The 18,492-nt window shown below is 55.2% G+C and overlaps 2 protein-coding genes across 14 annotated transcripts in view; one reads left to right on the top strand and one right to left on the bottom strand.

The window, feature by feature from the left end:
- HNRNPM (heterogeneous nuclear ribonucleoprotein M) overlaps positions 1-18,492 on the bottom strand; it is a 276,948-nt gene that overhangs the window by 142,115 nt on the left and 116,341 nt on the right. The window lies entirely within an intron of this gene.
- CD320 (CD320 molecule) lies at positions 1,796-6,063 on the top strand. Of its 3 annotated transcripts, none has more exons than XM_077860171.1 (5): positions 1,796-1,952; positions 4,385-4,498; positions 4,853-5,086; positions 5,340-5,498; positions 5,631-6,063. In XM_077860171.1, exons 1-5 carry the CDS (start codon positions 1,826-1,828, stop codon positions 5,771-5,773), a joined length of 777 nt encoding a protein of 258 aa, XP_077716297.1. In that variant the 5' UTR covers positions 1,796-1,825; the 3' UTR covers positions 5,774-6,063. The 3 variants fall into 3 exon arrangements, with proteins under 3 accessions (XP_077716297.1, XP_077716298.1, XP_077716299.1); XM_077860172.1 differs by lacking the exon at positions 1,796-1,952 and adding an exon at positions 2,380-2,942; XM_077860173.1 differs by lacking the exon at positions 1,796-1,952 and adding an exon at positions 3,167-3,661.

Below are 18,492 nucleotides of genomic sequence, written 5' to 3'. Positions count from 1 at the left end.
CAGTAGGTGAAGATGAGGTGTGTGAAAATCAGGGTGTTCTCCAGAGCACAGAGCAAGGCAGGAAAGGGTCCCAGACCCAGATGTATAATGGAGCCCCAGAGTGGGTGGTATCAATGCTAAAACCTCATCAGTGGGGAAAACCCTAGGTTGAAGCTTCCGGGCCAGGCTTTCTGGAGGAGTTGCGACTCTAGTTGGAGCAAAGGATGAGTCAGATTCAGAAAGGAGATAGGGAGGGAAAGGAAGTCTGTGCAGGGTGTCCTGAGGTCACCAGGAAGGCAGCCCTGAGGGCTTCCACAGATGCAGACAAGATATGCCATTGAAGGTTTCTGAATAATTTTAAGACCCAGACTTGAAATTTCACAAGGGAAAGAGGTCTGACAGCTGAGCTTTTCTGTGTGCTATGCCCTGTTCTGAATGCTTTCAGGATCTCCGCTCCTTGGTGGAGCAATCCTGTGAGGTCATTGGTGTTGCCACAACCTTGGGACAGAACAGGAATGGGAGCACTGGAAACCCTCGCCAGCTCCCTGAAATCTGGTGTGAACCTGGCTGCTGATGACTCTGCCTAACTACTACAAATCAATGGCTTCTTCAACTTTTCTCCCTGCACCTCAGAGACCTTTGAGCCTCAAAGATGGGATGCTCCCCACCCATGCATGCCGGGTCCTGTTTGTCACCTTTCCACCTGCCTCTGCACCTGTACACCTTTACCTCTTACCCATTTCCCCTGGGAATCTGGGAGATTCTGAAACAACAGCAATAAAACCCAACACACACACACACACACACACACACACACACAATATACTCACTCAAAAAGCAGGTGTAACTTTCAACATTTTCAAATCGCGAAACATGCCAACAATCTGCAAACAGAGCCCCTTGTGGGAAAAATCTGGATGCTGTAGCGTTGCTACCTGGGAAACGGGGTGATAGATCCTTGCGCGCCTGTCAACACTAAGGAACCAACACGTCTGGGGTTGTGCTGGCCGACAGACCGGTTGCTTCTTCTGAAGGCAGAGCTATAGATAAATACTTAGTCTCAAGAAAACAGAGCAGCTGATTGGACAGAAAGCCCGCGGGACATGTGTAATTTACGTGCCTACTGCTTGAGCACGCGAAGGGAAAGCCCACAGGGGACCTTTGCTATCTTGAGAAGAATCCTATCCCGGTGAGGAGGACTAAATGGGGCAGTGGGCGGGGGTGAGCGCCTCCAGGTGCGAGGGACAGGACCTTGATGGAAGCCAGGGAGGTCTGGACGTGTCTCGTTCGTTCATTCCCTAAATATTTAAGAGCCTACTACTGTGGCAGACGCTGTGCTTAGGCACGGGGGATGCAACGAACACCACAGCATTGCGGTCCTGCAGCGGACGCTCTAGTGGGTCATCGAGACCCTAAATCAAAGTTAGCGAAGCGGAGAGCCCCGGGGCATTGGAGAAGCTGGAGGCGGGAGAGGCTGGGGCGTGCCTGAGGGGAGTGGGCGCCGTATTAAATAGGACGATTCGACGAGCGCACTTGCTGCGGGACGCATGCGACACATCCGATGTTGTACGTAGACACCGACCAGTTCGTTTACGTCCCCATAGTCCCTACCTTCAAATGGGCCCAACACCTTTCGATGTTCCCGGTCCCCGGAGAAAGCGGGTAGAGCCTGAAATTGCGGGTCCCCTCGTATTCGGACGTTTACGGTACCCTTGGCCGCGGGCGCCGCCCCTCCTCGGGGCTGGGGCTCCGCCCCGGCCGCAGCGCGCGTGCGCGGGGGCATAAAAGCGAGGCCCCGGGCGCGTGGTCCGAGCCCTGGCGGGGGCGGCGCGGCGACGGCGGAGGCATGGCGCGGGGCGGAGTGCGGCGGCCCGCGGCCCTGGGCCTGGCGCTGCGGCTGCTGCTCTGCTTCGGGCTGGGCCTGGAGGCCGCCCCGACGCCGGTCCCGCTCCGGCTCCTGGCCCAGGCCCCGGGTGAGTGAGCTCCGGCGCCCCGCGCGCCCCTCGGGCGGCCGCGCCCCGCCCCGCGCCGGCGGCCCTCGCCATTGGCTGTGCGGCCGGGCCGTCCCGGACACTCCCCCGGCACGTGGCCCGGGGCTCGCGCGTGCGGGGCGCCTGGTGGGGATCCGGGCGCCGCGGGGTGCCGCTTGCGCCTGCCGGCCCCGCGCCGCGGCTCAGCTTTGCGGGAGCCCTTCCCCCGGCGCGGGCGGGAGGCGCGCGGTGGGCTCCCGGCGTCCGACCTCTAGCTGCAGGGCCGGCCGCCCGGCGCCTCCGGCAGCAGCTGCCTCCCGAGCCCTCGCTCGCCCCGGACCCGGTACGGCCCAGTGTTCTGGGCGACCGGCCCCCGCCCTCCCCGCCTCCGCGCCTCCCTCCGCTGGCCTCGGAGGAGGAAAGGCTTCCCTCGCTCCCGGGGACTCCGCCCTTGGGCACCTGCCCCTGGGCCTAATGATCTTGGAGGCCCGCTCCGGGGTTCCCAGAGGCAGCCGGGCGGGGTAGAGCGACCTCTGTAGGCACAGGTGACCCGGGCTCTCAGCTCTGAGCTCAGGTTCACTCACTTGCCCCTTTCCTGCACGATGCCGCCTTACCTGGGCTCCTGCCTCACCCCTTGCACCTCCGCAGGCTGAATGTTCCTGGGCCCTTTAAGGAGGCAGGACTCACTAACCAAGGACCAGAGTCTACAAGTGGGCTCTGTCCTCAGGACACTGAGGGAGGGACTCTTGGTGTGCTCCTCGTACAGGGGAGGGAACTGAGGCTGGGAGGGAAAGGCACTGGTCGCTTCAGCTCCTGTCTGACCCCCCAGCCCTGTGAGGCCTGGTCTGCTGTGCTCTGCTCCCACTTTCAGGAAGAGCGTACACTCCAGGGAGGGAGGTGTGATGTTGGCAGGGCCGGGAGTGGCTAGGCCTGGAGAGGAAGCTGCGCCCAGACCGCCAGACCCCCGTGGGCAGGGAAGGAAGCCAGATCCAGGTTGGCCGCAGCTCTTCCTGGCTTCAAAAGCTCAGGGACCGTGTGGGCCACAGGTCTCATTGAGCCTAGAGGCCCGTGGAGGGTGCTGGCTGTGGGGAGAAGGGGGTTTGGAGCCTCAGGCCTCTGAGTAAAGGTGGAGGTGGCAAGAGGACCAGGATGGAATGGAGGGCCACTAGGTTGGGTCCAGGCCACGTGCCCCCCCCTCCCCGCCCCCAGGAGGAGAGCCTTAAAAGCCATTCCTTCCCTCTGTCCATCAGACTCCCTCCTGCCAGCCCAGGTTCTAGGCCCTTCTGTGCTCCTCCCCATCAGCATGTAGCCTAAACCTCATCTCCTGGGGTCCAGGAAGGCTCAGATCTCATCAGGACACAGCCTGAACCCTTGCGTGACTTGTGTCTGTACCACCCTGGGCTTGGGGTCATGAGGTCCCAGCCCTGATCGCGCAGTGTCCGGTCTGTGTGGATACCAATTTGAGGAGCATTGTAAGTGGAAGGCGGAGCTTTAGGCGTCTCTGAGAGGTGCATGAGACCCCTTCCGAGAAGAAAGCTGAGAATTGAAAACTGAGGAGGAATCACCAGTTGCAGAGTGAGGGGAGGAGGGAGCACTGGGCCAAGGACCAGCTCAGGCAAAGGCCCTGGGGCAGAAACAAGCCAAGCCTCTCGGAGAACAGTGGGGAGGCCAGGACAGAGGGATCCGGATGAAGAGGAAGAAGGAGGGAGGAGGTGAGGTCGTGGAAGGGTTTGCCACAGGGCTGGGCCAGGCCTTGTGGCCACATAGACAAAGTAGGGATTTGGTATGAGAGGCTCAGGGGACCAGGGCACGATTCTGAGCAGAGGGGAGGCAAGGGCCAGTGACTGAATGATGTGACTCTGAGGCTGGAGATGGGGGTGGGGCCTGGTGAGGAGGTGGCACATTCAGGATGGGGACAGTGGTTGGATCTGGGAGGAGTTTAGGAAGTGAGTGGACAAGCCTTGGTAACTCAGCAGGTCCGCTGCCCAGAGCCTCAGTTTCCCCTTGGCGAAGCAGGTGGGTTATAGTGGGCTCTGCTGACCCTCTCCATGGACCCCGTCCAGGGCAGTTTCAGAGATGGCCCCTACCCCAGTCTGTCTAACCGCCGATCTTGGGGAGACCATCCAGGCTGGAGCCGGGTAAAAACTCCAGGATCAGTGAGACCTGGGTTCCAAACGAAGCTGCCACCAGCTCCACAGCCCTGGGCCTTGCCTCCCTCCTCGGTGGCTTCTGCAGCATGGGGATGGCAGTCGCACCTGCCCTCCAAGCCTCCAGCGCAGTAGGTCCTCAGCAAATTGGTGGCCACCAGTGTCGATCCAGCGCCCTGGGACCTGGCCTGCCTCTGGTGGTGGTCGGTGGTGGTCGGTGGTCGCAGTCTGTTGGCACTGTGCCCCTGGGGGGAAGGGGCCCGGATCTCACTCTTGTGCATCTTGCAGGCTCGTGCCCACCCGCCAGCTTCCAGTGCCGCACCAGTGGCTTCTGTGTGCCCCTCACCCTGCGTTGCGACGGTGACGAGGACTGCCCCGACGGCAGCGATGAAGATGAGTGCAGTGAGTGGCCGAGCACCTGGGGCCGTGGGGAGGCTGAGTGTGTGGGGAGGAGTGTAGCTTGGGGGTGGGGTGGGGATAGTGGGGTGGGGCCTGAGGGTGGGCAGGGCTTACAGGGTGTCAGGTGTGAGAAGAGGTGGGTTTACTGGGAACCCACTGAGTGGGGCCTTGGGATGAGGGGCTTGCAGCAAGGCCAGTCCGTGGAAGGTGGAGCTAACAAGTGGAAGCCTCTAGGGATGGCCGGATTTTCTAGGGTCACCTGTTCCTAGAAGGCAGGCTTACGAGGGGGCCGGGTGGAGGGGCATAGCCCAGCACTGGTGGGTAGGTATCTGCGACCTGACTGACCTTGTACTCCAGGGATCAAGCCTTGTGCCCAGGACGGAGAGTGCCTGCCAGTCACTGGCAGCCCCTGCCCTTGTGACAACATCGATGACTGCCGAGATGGCATCGTGGACAACGTTTACAACTGCAGTTACCAGCCCTGCCCGGCGGGCGAGCTCCGCTGCCTGCGAGGCGGTGCCTGCATCCCACACACCTGGCTCTGCGACGGCCACGGCGACTGTCCCGGCTCCAGTGACGAGCTTGGCTGTGGTATGTGCCACGGGACCTTGGCGTGTCTGTAGGGGTGGGGAGGACTGGTCGTTAGATAAGGATGCCTGACACCTTCCGGTGGGTGACCAGGCTGAGGGTGTGGATATTTGCACCTACCCGTGCCTGCATCTCCGTGGGGACAGCGGAGGATGAGCCCCAGGGTCCCCCGGGTTTTCAGAACACCTATTTGTCCCCCCTCACCCACGCCCGCAGCACCCACTCCCCAGCTGCTGAAAGCCTGGACTTATTACAGGAACTGAGACTCTCCAGGATAAGGCTGCCACGTCCATAGGGACCTCTGTGACCCCAGACGATGTCACCTCTCTCTGGAATGCCACAGCCATCCCTGTTGAGGACCAGGACTCAGTCCAGGCTGGAAACCGAAGTGCTTGTGGGGTTATCGCAGCTGCAGGTAAGATGGCCAGGCCGTCCTCCTGGGGCTTGGAGCCCCCTGGGGGCAAGGGCTTGGGGAGGGGACAGGCTGCAGATGGCCCTTCCCTGTGCGGCAAGCTCTTGCTGACTCCCACCGGTCTGCCCCCCACAGTGGTGCTCAGCGTCGGCGTAGCTGCCATCTCCCTGTTCGTCTTGTCCCGGCTCCGTGCCCAGGGGTGCCTGTACCCGCTGGGGCTGCTCATGGTCATGAAGGAGTCTCTGCTGCTGTCAGAGAGGAAGACCTCGCTGCTCTGAGGACAAGCTCGTGCCACCACGGACGGCTCCTGGGCCCCAAGCACGGCCGCTACAGGGACATGTCCATCGGTGGCAGCAGCGCACAGCCACTGGCCCCTCAGCCCTCAGATGTGGGTCCTTCTGGCTGTGCAGCACCTCAGACTTCAGCTCTTGCAGCTGCAGCCCTGGACACTGGGGGTGCTGGGACCCCCCGCAGAGGCAGGCGGCCTGGCACTGAGGGGCTGGCCCCATGCTCAGACACTCCTGCTGCTCCCATGTGAAGGTGGGGATTAAAGTCACTTCACATCCTCTGCCTGCCTCTGGGCCTCTGTCTCCCTCTGCCCAGGCAGCCAGGGGCCTTTATGCCAGCCCCTCCTCTGTGGCGGGGTGTCCTGAGAGGGTGGGACTCGGGGACCCAGCCCTGGGTGCTCCCTGGGCCACTCTGCGTCTGGCTTCCTGGGACCCAGAGCAGGAGGGGGGCGTCTGGGGCCGCCGGGTGGCCTGAGTTACCCACAGGCTGTGTGCAGAGGAGCAGAACTTGGGCAGTGCCTCCCGGGGGACCGCCATCCACCATGGCTTCTTCCTCCCTCTGCTGGGCATCCCCGGGCTGGTCTGGGCTCCACTCAGCTTTGAAATGGAGATTTTATTATTGTGTGGCTATAGACTGTTGTAGAAAAGACCGTTCCCAAAGACGGGGACCCACTATGCCACATGGGGCCACGTGGGGGAAGGAAGCACCAGGGTCAGGAGGCATAGGGAGCGGGAGGAGAATGTGGGCAAAAACCTTTATTGTGGTTCCTGTGGGAAGGGACTGGCGAGGTTGGGTAAGCAGGCCTGGGATTGGCTGGTTTGAATCATCCCAGCAGGCTGTGGGGGTAGGTGCTCTCTGTCCCATAGGTGCCGACCTGCTGACAGCGAGGCCACTGGCTGGGAACGCCTGGGGCATCCGCCTGAGCCTGTGTTCTGCGTGGCCGGCCCCCACAGACCTCTCCCGTCCGCGGCCAGTGTCAGTGTTGTGGCTGGGCCGGCCCTGGTGGTTCTCGTAATCGCCGCATGCTCTTTAGCAAAGATGACCTGAGACCTTTGAGGAACGAGGGTTATGACTCACAAGTCCTGCCCAGAGGGCTCACGCAGCCTCGTGGGCCACACAGCAAGATCACAGGAGAGAGAGAGAGAGGCAGTGTGGACCTGGGGCTCTGCCTTTGTTAGGGCCCGAGGGTGGGCTGCCCAGGTTTCGTGGGCTCACCCTTTCCTGGTGAACCTAAAACATAAGAGGAATTGGGGCGGGACGGAAGTGGGGTCACTCTGGCAGGCAACTATCTAGGCCACCCAGGGCTTTCTGGAAGAGGGAGCTTCATGGCCGGGGAGCCAGGTTTCTTATCTGGCTGTGTTGCCCTGAGCTGGGTCTTAGAGCTGGCGATAATGTTTATTCCAGAGACATGCTGGCGGTCAGAGCTCGATGCCAGGAGGTGACAGTGCACCGTCCCTCACTGTTTGCCAGTTGGGCCTGGGGTGTTCAGGGCAGGGAGATACTGACTCGGGGTATGGGCTCTGGACTGATTGGTTGGCACGTGAAATGTGCGCTCCGCTGGTGAGCTGTTCGCCATCTCTAGGAACTGGCTGACTCCGTGACAGACTGTTCCTCCTGGTGAGGCCCAGGTGTGGGGGATGGTCCCTCCCTGGTCAGCAAGGCCCAGGTGTGGGGGATGGTCCCTGCCTGGTCAGCAAGGCCCAGGTGTGGGGGACGGTCCCTGCCTGGTCGGCGAGGCCCCAGGTGTGGGGGACGGTCCCTGCCTGGTCAGTGAGGCCCAGGTGTGGGGGACGGTCCCTGCCTGGTCAGCGAGGCCCAGGTGTGGGGGACGGTCCCTGCCTGGGACGGTCCCTGCCTGGTCAGCAAGGCCCAGGTGTGGGGGATGGTCCCTGCCTGGTCGGCGAGGCCCAGGTGTGGGGGACGGTCCCTGCCTGGTCGGCGAGGCCCAGGTGTGGGGGACGGTCCCTGCCTGGTCGGCAAGGCCCAGGTGTGGGGGATGGTCCCTGCCTGGTCGGCGAGGCCACAGATGCCAGAGCATCAGGAATACCGAAAATCTAGATGATACACACCCTGACTGATGGATGTTGGGGGCAAGTTTTATCTCTGATCCTCATTTTCCCCATTTCCAAATAGAGTAGTCAGGGGCCCTCCCCTGCCCCTGGAGCCTGCTTGCAGGGCAGTGACCTTCCTGATGTCCCTGGAGCCAGACTGGGTGTCTGCCACCAGCTGGGCCCATTGCAGCCCACTGCACTCAGGAGAGCACCCAGGATCCCACGTCTGACAGACAGGGAGCTGGTCCCTGACGGTGAGATGCTGGGTAGGAGTAGCATGAGCAGGGCAGCCCGGGTGGCTCAGCGGTTTAGCGCCGCCTTCAGCCCAGGGCGTGATCCTGAAGACCCAGGATCAAGTCCCACGTCGGGCTCCCTGCATGGAGCCTGCTTCTCCCTCTGTCTGTGTCTCTGCCTCTCTCTTTCTCTGTGTCTCTCATGGATAAATAAATAAAATCTTAAAAAAAAAAAAAAAAAAAAAAAAAGGAGTAGCATGAGCAGGTGCACCAGGGAGAGCTTCCTGGAGGTGGTGAAGTTTGGTTTTGGGGCCCCACCCACATCCCAGTGCAGGGAAGGTGGTTGAGGGAGGTTTTGGAGTCTGGGCCTTGGGCAGTGAATGGGGGGCTGTGTCAGGCAGTGCCAGGGGCAGCAGGAGGGGAGGCTTGGGAGGTGGGCTGCAGCGACAGTGGGGGCCCATCTCCTGGGGTCCGACATCTTCCCACAGCACCCCAACCAGCCCCCCGGAAGCCAGGGCATTACTGAGGCAGAAGTGCAACCATGGGCTTTGTCCACTTGATAGGAAGGCATCCTAGTGCAGGGTAGGATTTCCTTGTTTGTAGGTTTTTGTGTGCAGGCATGGTCAGCATCAGTGCGTCAGAGGGCGTGGACGGGGCGTATGGGGCCACTCGTCACAGGCCACCTAAGCGGAGCTCTGGGTCATTCTTGGGTGTCATGGATTCTTGTTGTCAGTGGAGCAAACTCCTACCCCCACCCCCACCCCTACACCCCTGCGTATTCTCTTTTATGTTTGCTGGCAGCTCTTTTGTTCCACATGAACGGTGGCTGCTGTTCTCTGGGCGCCAGGCTGCTTGGACGTCACCGTCTAGGATGTCCACGTCTGACGCCTTGGGATGGCCGGGTCAGCTGGGCCGCTCCCCCTCTATGCGGCCTTTCCATGTGGCCACCCGAGCGGGACAGCCTTACCTCTTTCGTAGCAGCTCAGGGCTCCTCGGAATGTAGGGCTGAGGCCACCAGGCCTCCTCAAGCTTCGACCTGGAACCGGGCCAGCATCACTTCTGATGCATTCTCTTGCTCCCATGGAGTCCCAGGTCAGCCCAGACATGCACGGGGACCACACAAGGATGTGAACACCGGGAGGACCTGTATCATGGTCCCATCCTTGCAGACCAGCTTCCACGTAGGGGGCAGAGGGCATCAGCTGAGGACAGGACAGGCAGGGCTGGGGGACTCCCCATCCCCTTGAGCCAGCTGATGACCCGTGGGCTCATGGCTTTGCTCTCAGGTTCAGCTTTGTCATCTGCATGCTGGGACAGTCACAGGTACAAATGTCTGTCGTTCTGAGCAGGCTGGGTTTTCAGCTGCCTCAGTTCCCTGGAGCAGGGCTCGCTCTGCTGTCCTGTGCAGCAAGCTCAATGAGTCACTTCCAGGAAACTGTAGAGATGGTCCAAGTTTTTTGTTTTTTGTTTTTTTTAAAAGATTTTATTTATTTATAGAGACACACAGAGAGAGAGAGAGGCAGAGACACAGGCAGAGGGAGAAGCAGGCTCCATGCACCGGGAGCCCAACGTGGGATTTGATCCCGGGTCTCCAGGATCACGCCCCAGGCTGCAGGCGGCGCCAAACCGCTGCGCCACCGGGGCTGCCCAAGATGGTCCAAGTTTTAAAAGTGTGTGTGTGTGTGTGTGTGTGTGTGTCGGGGGGTGGTTCTTGGGAGCTCAGGAGGAGGGGATGGGTGGACCGCAGCAGGTGGCTGGGAAGGGTTGGGGTGGGGGCTGCAAGTGAGGATGGGAGCAGGATGGAGGGGTGTATCTGTATAACTCTTGCCATTCCTCTTTTTTTTATTGAGGATAAATTCATGTTAGATTAACCATTAATCAGTTTAAAGTGAACAACTCAGGGGTGCTGAGTTGGATGGCTCAGTCGCTTAAGCATCTGCCTACAGCTAAGGTCATGGAACCGAGGTCCTGGGATGGAGCCCTGCATTGGGCTCCCTGCTCAGTGGGGTGTCTGCTTCTCCTTCTCGCTCTGCCACTCTGCCTACTTGTGCTCTCTCTGTGTCAAATTAAGTAAAATCTTAAGAAAACATAAAGTGGACAACTCAGTGGCATTTAGTACATTGACAGTGTTGTACACCCATCCCCTCTGTCTAATTCCAAGAACTTTCCATCCCCCCCAAAAGAAACCCTGCCCCCATTAGGCTTCTCTCCCCATCCCCTCCCCCAGTTCCCAGCACCTAATAACCCACTCTCTGTAGATGTACCTGTTCTGGATATTTCATATGGATGGAATCCTACCATAGGTGGCCTTTGAGGCCTGGCTTCTTTCACTGAGCATCACATTTTCAAAGGTCTTCCCCCAAAGTTTCCTTGTGCCCCCCCTTTTTTTACCTCCCACTCATGACCCAGGCAGCTACTGATCTATAGATTCATGGCATTTTTTAAAAGATTTTATTTATTTATTTGAGACACGGAGGTTGTGGGGCAGAGACACAGGCAGAGGGAGAAGCAGGCTCCATGCAGGGAGCCCGATGTGGGACTCGATCCCGGGTCTCCAGGATCAGGCCCTGGGCCGAAGGTGGTGCTAAACCGCTGAGCCACCCAGGCTACCCTGCATTTCTATTTTTAAAAAATATTTAAATAATCTCTTCACCCAGCATGGGATTTGAACTCACGACCTGAGATCAAAAGTTGCACATTCTGCCGAACTGGAGGCAGCCAGGCGCCCCATAATTGCATTTCTAGAATCATATAGTAAGTATCCTGTTTTGTCTGGTGTTTTTTACCTGACTTACTTACTTACTTACTTACTTATTTATTCATTTATTTATTCATGAGACACAGAGAGAGAGAGAGGGGCAGAGACACAGGTAGAGGGAGAAGCAGGCTCCATGCAGGGAGCCCGATGTGGGACTCGATCCCAGGTCCCCAGGATCAAGTCCTGGGCTGAAGGCTGCACTAAACCGCTGAGCCACCCGGGCTGCCCCTGACACATTTATTTTAAGATCTTTACACATTGTTGCATATACTACAAGTCAACTCATTTTTGTTGCTAAGTCATATTCCATTGTATGGCTGTCCCACCCTTCATGTACCCAGTTCACCTGTTGATGTATATTTATGTGGTTTCCAATTTTTTTTGGTCCAATTTTTTATTATTACAAATAAACCTGCTATGAACATTTAGGTCTAAGTTTGTTCATGTACCCATTTCTTTTGGGTAGGTATCCCAGGAAGGGAATGGTTGCATGATATGGTAGGTATATATTATTTTTTTAAGACTTTATTTTATTTATTTTATTTTTTAAAGATTTTATTTATTTGTATGAGGGAGAGAGGCAGAGACTATAGGCAGAGGGAAAAGCAGGCTCCCTGTGGGGAGCCTGATGTAGGACTTGATCCCAGGACCCCAGGATCACGACCTGAGCTGAAGGCAGATGCTTAACCAACGGAGCTACCCAGGTGCCCCTTAATTTAACTTTTTAAAGTAGGCTCCATGTCCAACATGGGGTTTGAGCTCACAACAATGAGATCAAGAGTTTCATGTTCTACTGACTGAGACAGCCAGGTGCCCCTATGTATTTAATTTTAAAGAAACGCCAAATGTCTTAACAAAGCAGGTGGACTTTTCTGTCCCTCCCCTGGCAATGTACATATTCTCATTTTTCTGCTTGAAAGGGGCAGCCTTTTACTTTTATTTTTTTAAAGATTTATTTATTTATTCATGATAGAGAGCGAGAGAGAGAGAGGCAGAGACACAGGCAGAGGGAGAAGCAGTCTCCATGCAGGGAGCCTGATGTGGGACTCGATCCAGGGTCTCCAGGATCACGCTCTGGGCCAAAGGCAGGCGCCAAACCACTGAGCCACCCAGGGATCCCACCGAGCCATTTTTTATTGAAGTGCAATTCAAGTAACAAAATTTTTACTCATCTTAAAGTGAACAATTCCATGGCATTTAGTGCACACATAATGTTATGTGAGCAACACCTCTAGCTAGTAAGCATGTGAATCTTTTCATGGGCTTGCAACATTTCGGAAAATACCTGCTTGGAACTTTGGGATTGCGTTGCATCTGTAGGGTTAATTTGTGGAGGAGGACAAACACTCGTGGAGCACTGACTGGGTGGCAGGCATTGTAGGTGCTAGAGACTGGCCTTGAGAAGGACAAGGTACCCTCTCCCAAGGAGGGGAGGAGCAGGTGGTCAGCTACCAACCCCTACTAAACCAGGACATCAGTGTCACATGGTGGGAAATTCTGGGGACTGAGGGCCCGACAGAGTAGGCGGGATGGCCAGGCTGGGTTGGGGGAAAGATTATATTTGATTATATATATATATTTTAAAGATTTTATTTATTTATTCATTAGAGACACACAGAGAGAGGCAGAGACACAGGCAGAGGGAGAAGCAGGATCCATGCAGGGAGCCTGATGTGGGACTTGATCCCGGGACTCCAGTTTCATGCCCTAGGCCAAAGACAGCCAGTAAAGCACTGAGCCATCCCGGAATCCCCCTATTTGATTATATTTGATAATCAAAAGAGGCTTCTGGAACCAGGGAGACATTTGAGTAGAAACCTGAAGGAAGTAAGATGAACTATGCCTGTATATAGGTGAAGAACATTCTGAGAAGAGCAGAAAGTGCAAAGGCCCTGAGGCAGAAATGTGTTCGAGAAACAGGAAGTCTGGAGCAAGTGTCTAGGGGGTGGTGCAATGGTAAGAGTTGATGTCAGAGATGGCTGGGTTGTGGAGGGGAGAGATTTCAGCACTGAGGCCCATGCTCTGACTTCGGTTTTAAAGGGTCTTCCAAGCAGTGAGGCAATCCTTCTTTAAGGAAATGATTTATCCAACTGCAAGCTTCTGGCTTAGGACAGCGTGTCTTCGTTTGTTTGTTTTTTGCCAAATTGATTTAATAACAGCAGTGCGTAGGTACACTTTGTTCTGAAGCAACAGTTCCATTAATTTTTAATGCAGAACGAAAACCTATACTGGGCAAGAAAGGGATTTCTCTTATACTTCCTTCTGTTCTCATTACGGTGTGAAATTTCCACTTGGATGGAGTTCTTTGGGCTACATGATTAGGTGTCTTTCTTTATTCAGAACGTGTTTGCTGTAGATGAACGTTCCCAGCCAGACAAGCGCAAGAGCCCCAAGGTAGAACCGGCCGAAAGGCCCATCAGCGGATGAATGGATAAACCCGATGTGGCACATCTGTACAACGGGGTGTTATTCAGTCATAAAAAGGAATGAAGCCCTCTCACGCTATAGCGCGGGTGAGCCTTAAAAATATCCTGCTAGGGGCACCTGGGTGGCTCAGTCAGTTAAGAATCTTCCTTGATGGGATCCCTGGGTTGCTCAGTGGTTTGGCGCCTGCCTTTGGCCCAGGGTGTGATCCTGGGGTCCCAGGACCAATTCCCACATTAGGCTCCCTGTATGGCGCCTGCTTCTCCCTCTGCCTGTGTCTCTGTCTCTGTCTCTCCCTCTCTGTGTCTCTCATGAATGAATGGATAAAATCTTAAAAAAAAAAAAATAGAATCTTCCTTGGCTCGGGTCATGGTCCTGGGACGGAGGCCCGCATCATCGGGCTTCCTGCTCAGCAGGGAACTTGCTTCTCCCCCTTCTCCCCAGTCCTGCTCGCTCGCTCTCTCTAAATAAATAAAATCTTAAAAGAAAAAAAAGAAAATATCCTGCTAAAGTGAGAGAAGCAGAAGGTCTGATAATTCATGGGATTCTGTTCATATGCCATCCCCAGAACAGGTAAAGCTGTAGGGGCAGAAAGAGAGTGGATGCTGAGGGCGGGGGGTTGGGGGGAGAGGGAGATGGGGGTGGATAGCTAGAGGCTGTGCGGTTTCTCTTTGAGGGGCGAGATGTCCTCCGGTGCCCTGTAGTGCTGGCTGCGCACATCTGCAAAAATTGCACATTTTAAGTGGGTGAATTCTAGGGTATGTGGGTTGTTGTGAGCTGTGTTGTGTCCCCTCCAAACTCCTGCGCTGAAGCCCTCCATCCTCTGTACCCCCAAACGTGACTGTATTTAGGGATAGAGCCTTTATTATTTATTTTTAATTTTTAAAAATGTGACAGGGCCTTTAAAGAGGTGATTAAATAAGCCATTTGGGTGGGCCCTGATCCAAGCCATCTGGTTGTCCTTCCAAGCAAAGGAAATTTGGATACACGGAGCGGCACCGTGGATGCGGACACGGAGGGAGGAGCGTGTGAGGACACAGGGAGACGGTGGCCACCTGCCAGCCGGGGAGGCAGGCTTCGGAGGGAACCAGCCCTCCTGGTGCTGTGACCTTGAACTGTGAGAAAAAAAAAAATGTGTTTAAGTGCCGGGGTGTGAGGTATCTTGTTATGGTCGCCCTAGCAGGCAAAAATGTGTTCTAGCTCAAAAGCTTTTTAAAATATTTTATCTACTTGAAAGAGAGCAAGAAAGGGGAAAGGCAGATGGAGAGGGAGAGACAGACTCTCCATGGAGCTGGGAGCCGGACGCAGGGCTCGATCCCAGGATTCCAGAATCATGACCTGAGCTGCAGGCAGACGCTCAACCAGCTGAACTACCCAGGCCCCCCTCAAAAGCTTTTTAAAGAGATGTTGGTTGAATGGTGCTGTGCCTTAGACACCAGGTCAGGATACAGCAGTAGGTAATAGACAAAAAAGTGGGCAGAGTGTTTCTGGTTAGAGGGGAGCACAGAGCATAGGGTGGGAGCACGAGGCGGGGCTGGAGACCCGGTAGGAGGCCCCCAGGCTGGTCCAGGGAGGATGCAAACCGGCTGGACTTGGGCGGGCAGCGCAGGTGAGAAGGGGTCGCATCCTGGATCCGTGTAGAAGGAAAAGCTGGTGGAGCTGGCCCATTGGATGTGGGTGTAGGAGAGAGAAGGTCAGCGTGCCTGGGAGGTGGAAGGATGGAGCCAGCCAAGATAACGGGGCCTGGGGGATCCTGGGGGCGCAGCGACAGAGGGGACCACTAGGAGGTCAGCTGCGGAGCTGCGAGGCCCCCACGTGGAGGCACAGAGAAGGGGCTTGGCCCTACAGCCTGGGGGCTTGGGTCGCCAGACGCATCTGAGAGTTGCCTGCCACAGGTGCGAGTCCACACACAGTGCCCTGGGGACAGGGACCAGAAAGCCGAGGGAGGGGCCAGAGGCTGGAGGGAACCCAGCAGAGCTCAGGAGATCAGAGCCAATCAAAGAAAAGGACGTCATCCCTGGGTCTTGGGCTGTGCAGCCAGACCTAGAGGGCAAGGCTGGGATTTAATAACATGGAGCTCATTGGTGACAATGGGGAAAAACAGCTCCACCCACCCAAGAGCGAATGGCAGGGAGAAGGTACGCGTGTGGGTGACTCTGCTTTGCAGGGGGCAGAGAGACAGGGCTGGGGCAACAGGGAGAGGGGTGCCCTGGGATGAGTGTCTGCCTTGTAGATGGAAGATGCCCATGAGGATGACTGTAATTTAAAAACAAAACCAAGGGACACCTGGGTGGCTCAGTGGTTGAGCATGTGCCTTTGGCTCGGGGTGTGATCCTGGGGTCTTGGAATCGAGTGCCGCATCGGGCTCCCTGCCTGGAGCCTCCTTCTCCCTCTGCCTCTGTCTCTGCCTCTCTCTCTCTGTGTCTCTCATGAATAAATGAATAAAATCTTTAAAAACAAAACCAAGGGCAGCCCTGGTGGCGCAGCGGTTTAGCGCCGCCTGCAGCCTGGGGTGTGATCCTGGAGACCCAGGATCGAGTCCCACATCAGGCTCCTTGCAAGGAGCCTCCCTCACCGTCTGCCTGTGTCTCTGCGCCTCTCTCTCTCTCTCTCTCTGTCTCTCATGAATAAGTAAATAAAATCTTTTAAAAAAATAAAAATAAACAAAAACAAAAACAAAAACAAAACCAAGAGATGCCACGTTAGTGAGGATGTGGAGAAATTGAGACCATCACGCATGGCTGGTGGGAATGTGAGATGGGGCAGCTGCCGTGGGAACCGATTTGGTGCTTCCTCCAAAGTTTCCCGGTAAGTTCACTGCTAGGAGCGTGCCCCCAAAGAAATGGAAACGGGTATTTGAACAAATGCTTGTATGTGCATGTTCATGACAGCATTACTCACAGTAGCCAAAAGGTGGAAACCACCTAAATGTCCATCCATGGGTAGTGGATAAGCAGATGACGGTCCATCCATACAGTGGAATATTACCCGGTCATAAGAAAGAATGAAGTCCTGCAACACAGCCTGGTCGGACCTGAAAACAGCATGTTCAGAGAAAGAAGCAAGACAAGAAGTCCTCTACCATGAGTTCCCAGCCGTGTGAAATACCCAGGACAGGTAAATCCAGAGACAGAAGGCAGGTTCGTGGATGCCGGGGGCTGGGGTGGGGAGAGCAGGCAATGGGAAGCAGCTGCTTAATGAGTACAGGGTTTGATTTGGGGGTGAGGAAAAACATTTTTTTTTTCTTAAATTTCTATTTATGATAGTCACACACAGAGAGAGGCAGAGACATAGGCAGAGGGAGAAGCAGGCTCCATGCACCGGGAGCCTGACGTGGGACTCGATCCCGGGGTCTCCAGGATCACGCCCTGGGCCAAAGGCAGGCACCAAACCGCTGTGCCACCCAGGGATCCCAGGAAAAACGTTTTTAAAGACTATTTGTTAGATCAGTTGCAGGTTCACAGCAAAATTAGGAAAATACAGAGATTCCCCTATACATCCTATCCACCCCCATATGCATAGTCCATATTATCCATTATCTCCCCTCCCATCCCTGTCTGAGATACATTTGTTATAACTGATGAACCCTCAGTGAGACATCATTACCACCTCAAGTCTCATTAAAATTCCCTCTTGGTGGTGTCCTTTCTGTGGGTTTGGACAGGTACGTAATGACGTGTGTCTATCAGTATAGGATCGTGTACACTGTTCTTGCTGCCCTAAGACCCCTCTGTGCTCGGCCTCTTAATCCTCCTCCCCTAATTCTTTTTTTTTTTTAATTTTTATTTATTTATAATAGTCACAGAGAGAGAGAGAGAGAGGCAGAGACACAGGCAGAGGGAGAAGCAGGCTCCATGCACCGGGAGCCCGATGTGGGATTCGATCCTGGGTCTCCAGGATCGCGCCCTGGGCCAAAGGCAGGCGCTAAACCGCTGCGCCACCCAGGGATCCCCCCCTAATTCTGGCAAGTTCTTTTTTTACTGTCTTCACAGTTTTGCTTTTCCAGAATGTCATGGAATGAGGGTCACACGATCTGTAGACTTTTCAGACTGGCTTCTTTCACTTCGTCACGTGCATTTAAGGTTCCTCCACATAGTTTTGTGACTTGATCGCTCATTTTTTTTTTTTAAAGATTTATTCATCCATTTACAAGAGAGAGAGAGAGAGGCAGAGACACAGGCAGACGGAGAAACAGGCTCCCTTCAGGGACCCCGATTCGGGACTCGATCCCAGGACTCCAGGATCAGGCCCTGGGCCGAAGGCAGGCGCTAAACCACGGAGCCATCCAGGGATCCCCCGTGATGGCTTATTTCTTTTCAGCACTAAATAATATCCCATTGTCTGGACGTCCCAAAGTTTGTCCATTTACTTCCAGAAGGACATTTTGCTCCCTTCCAGGTCCTTGCAAATGCAGAGAAAGCTGCTGCAGGCACCTGAGTACAGGCTTCTGTGTGGACATAAGTAAATGTCCTTTGGGTAAATACCTTTGGGTAAATACCAAGGAACATGATTGCTGGATTATATGGTAAAATGGTTTTGTAAGATAGCTTTGTATGATATATTTAGTGTTTTTAAAATTTTTAATTTTATTTAAATTCAATTAATTCACATATAGAGTATTATTAGTTTCAGATGTAGAGTTCAGTGATCCATCGGTTGTATATCACACCCAGTGCTCATTAACTCACGTGGATATGTTCAGTTTTGTCAGAAATCGCTAAACTGTCTTCCAGAGTGGCTGGACCATTTTGCGTCCCCACCAGCAGTGAATGAGAACCCCGTTGCTCCTCATCCTCGCCAGCATTAGGTGTTGTCAGTGTTTATTTTTAAGGTTTTATTTATTTATTTGAGCGCAAGAGATAGCAAGAGGGAGCAGGGAGAAGCAGACTCCCCGCTGAGCAGGGAGCCCGATGCGGGGCTCGATCCCAGGACCCTGGGATCATGACCTGAGCCAAAGGCAGACGTTTAACCAACTGAGCCACTCAGGAATATTTGTGGCACCTCAGTGTTTGTTTGTTTGTTTGTTTTTAAGATTTTATTTATTTATTCATGAGAGGCACAGGGAGAGAGGCAGAGACACAGGCAGAGGGAGAACCAGGCTCCTGCAGGGAGCCCGATGCGAGACTCGATCCCAGGACTCCGGGATCACACCCTGAGCCAAAGGCAGACGCTTAACCGCTGAGCCACCCAGGCGTCCCAGTGTTTGGGTTTTTAATAGATGTGTGATGGTATCTTGTTTAAAT

Source organism: Canis aureus, chromosome 19, assembly GCF_053574225.1.
Source record: "Canis aureus isolate CA01 chromosome 19, VMU_Caureus_v.1.0, whole genome shotgun sequence".
In the NCBI taxonomy this organism is placed as follows: domain Eukaryota; kingdom Metazoa; phylum Chordata; class Mammalia; order Carnivora; family Canidae; genus Canis; species Canis aureus.
Note: the sequence above shows the minus strand (reverse complement) of the source record. Positions and strands in the feature narration are given on the sequence as shown.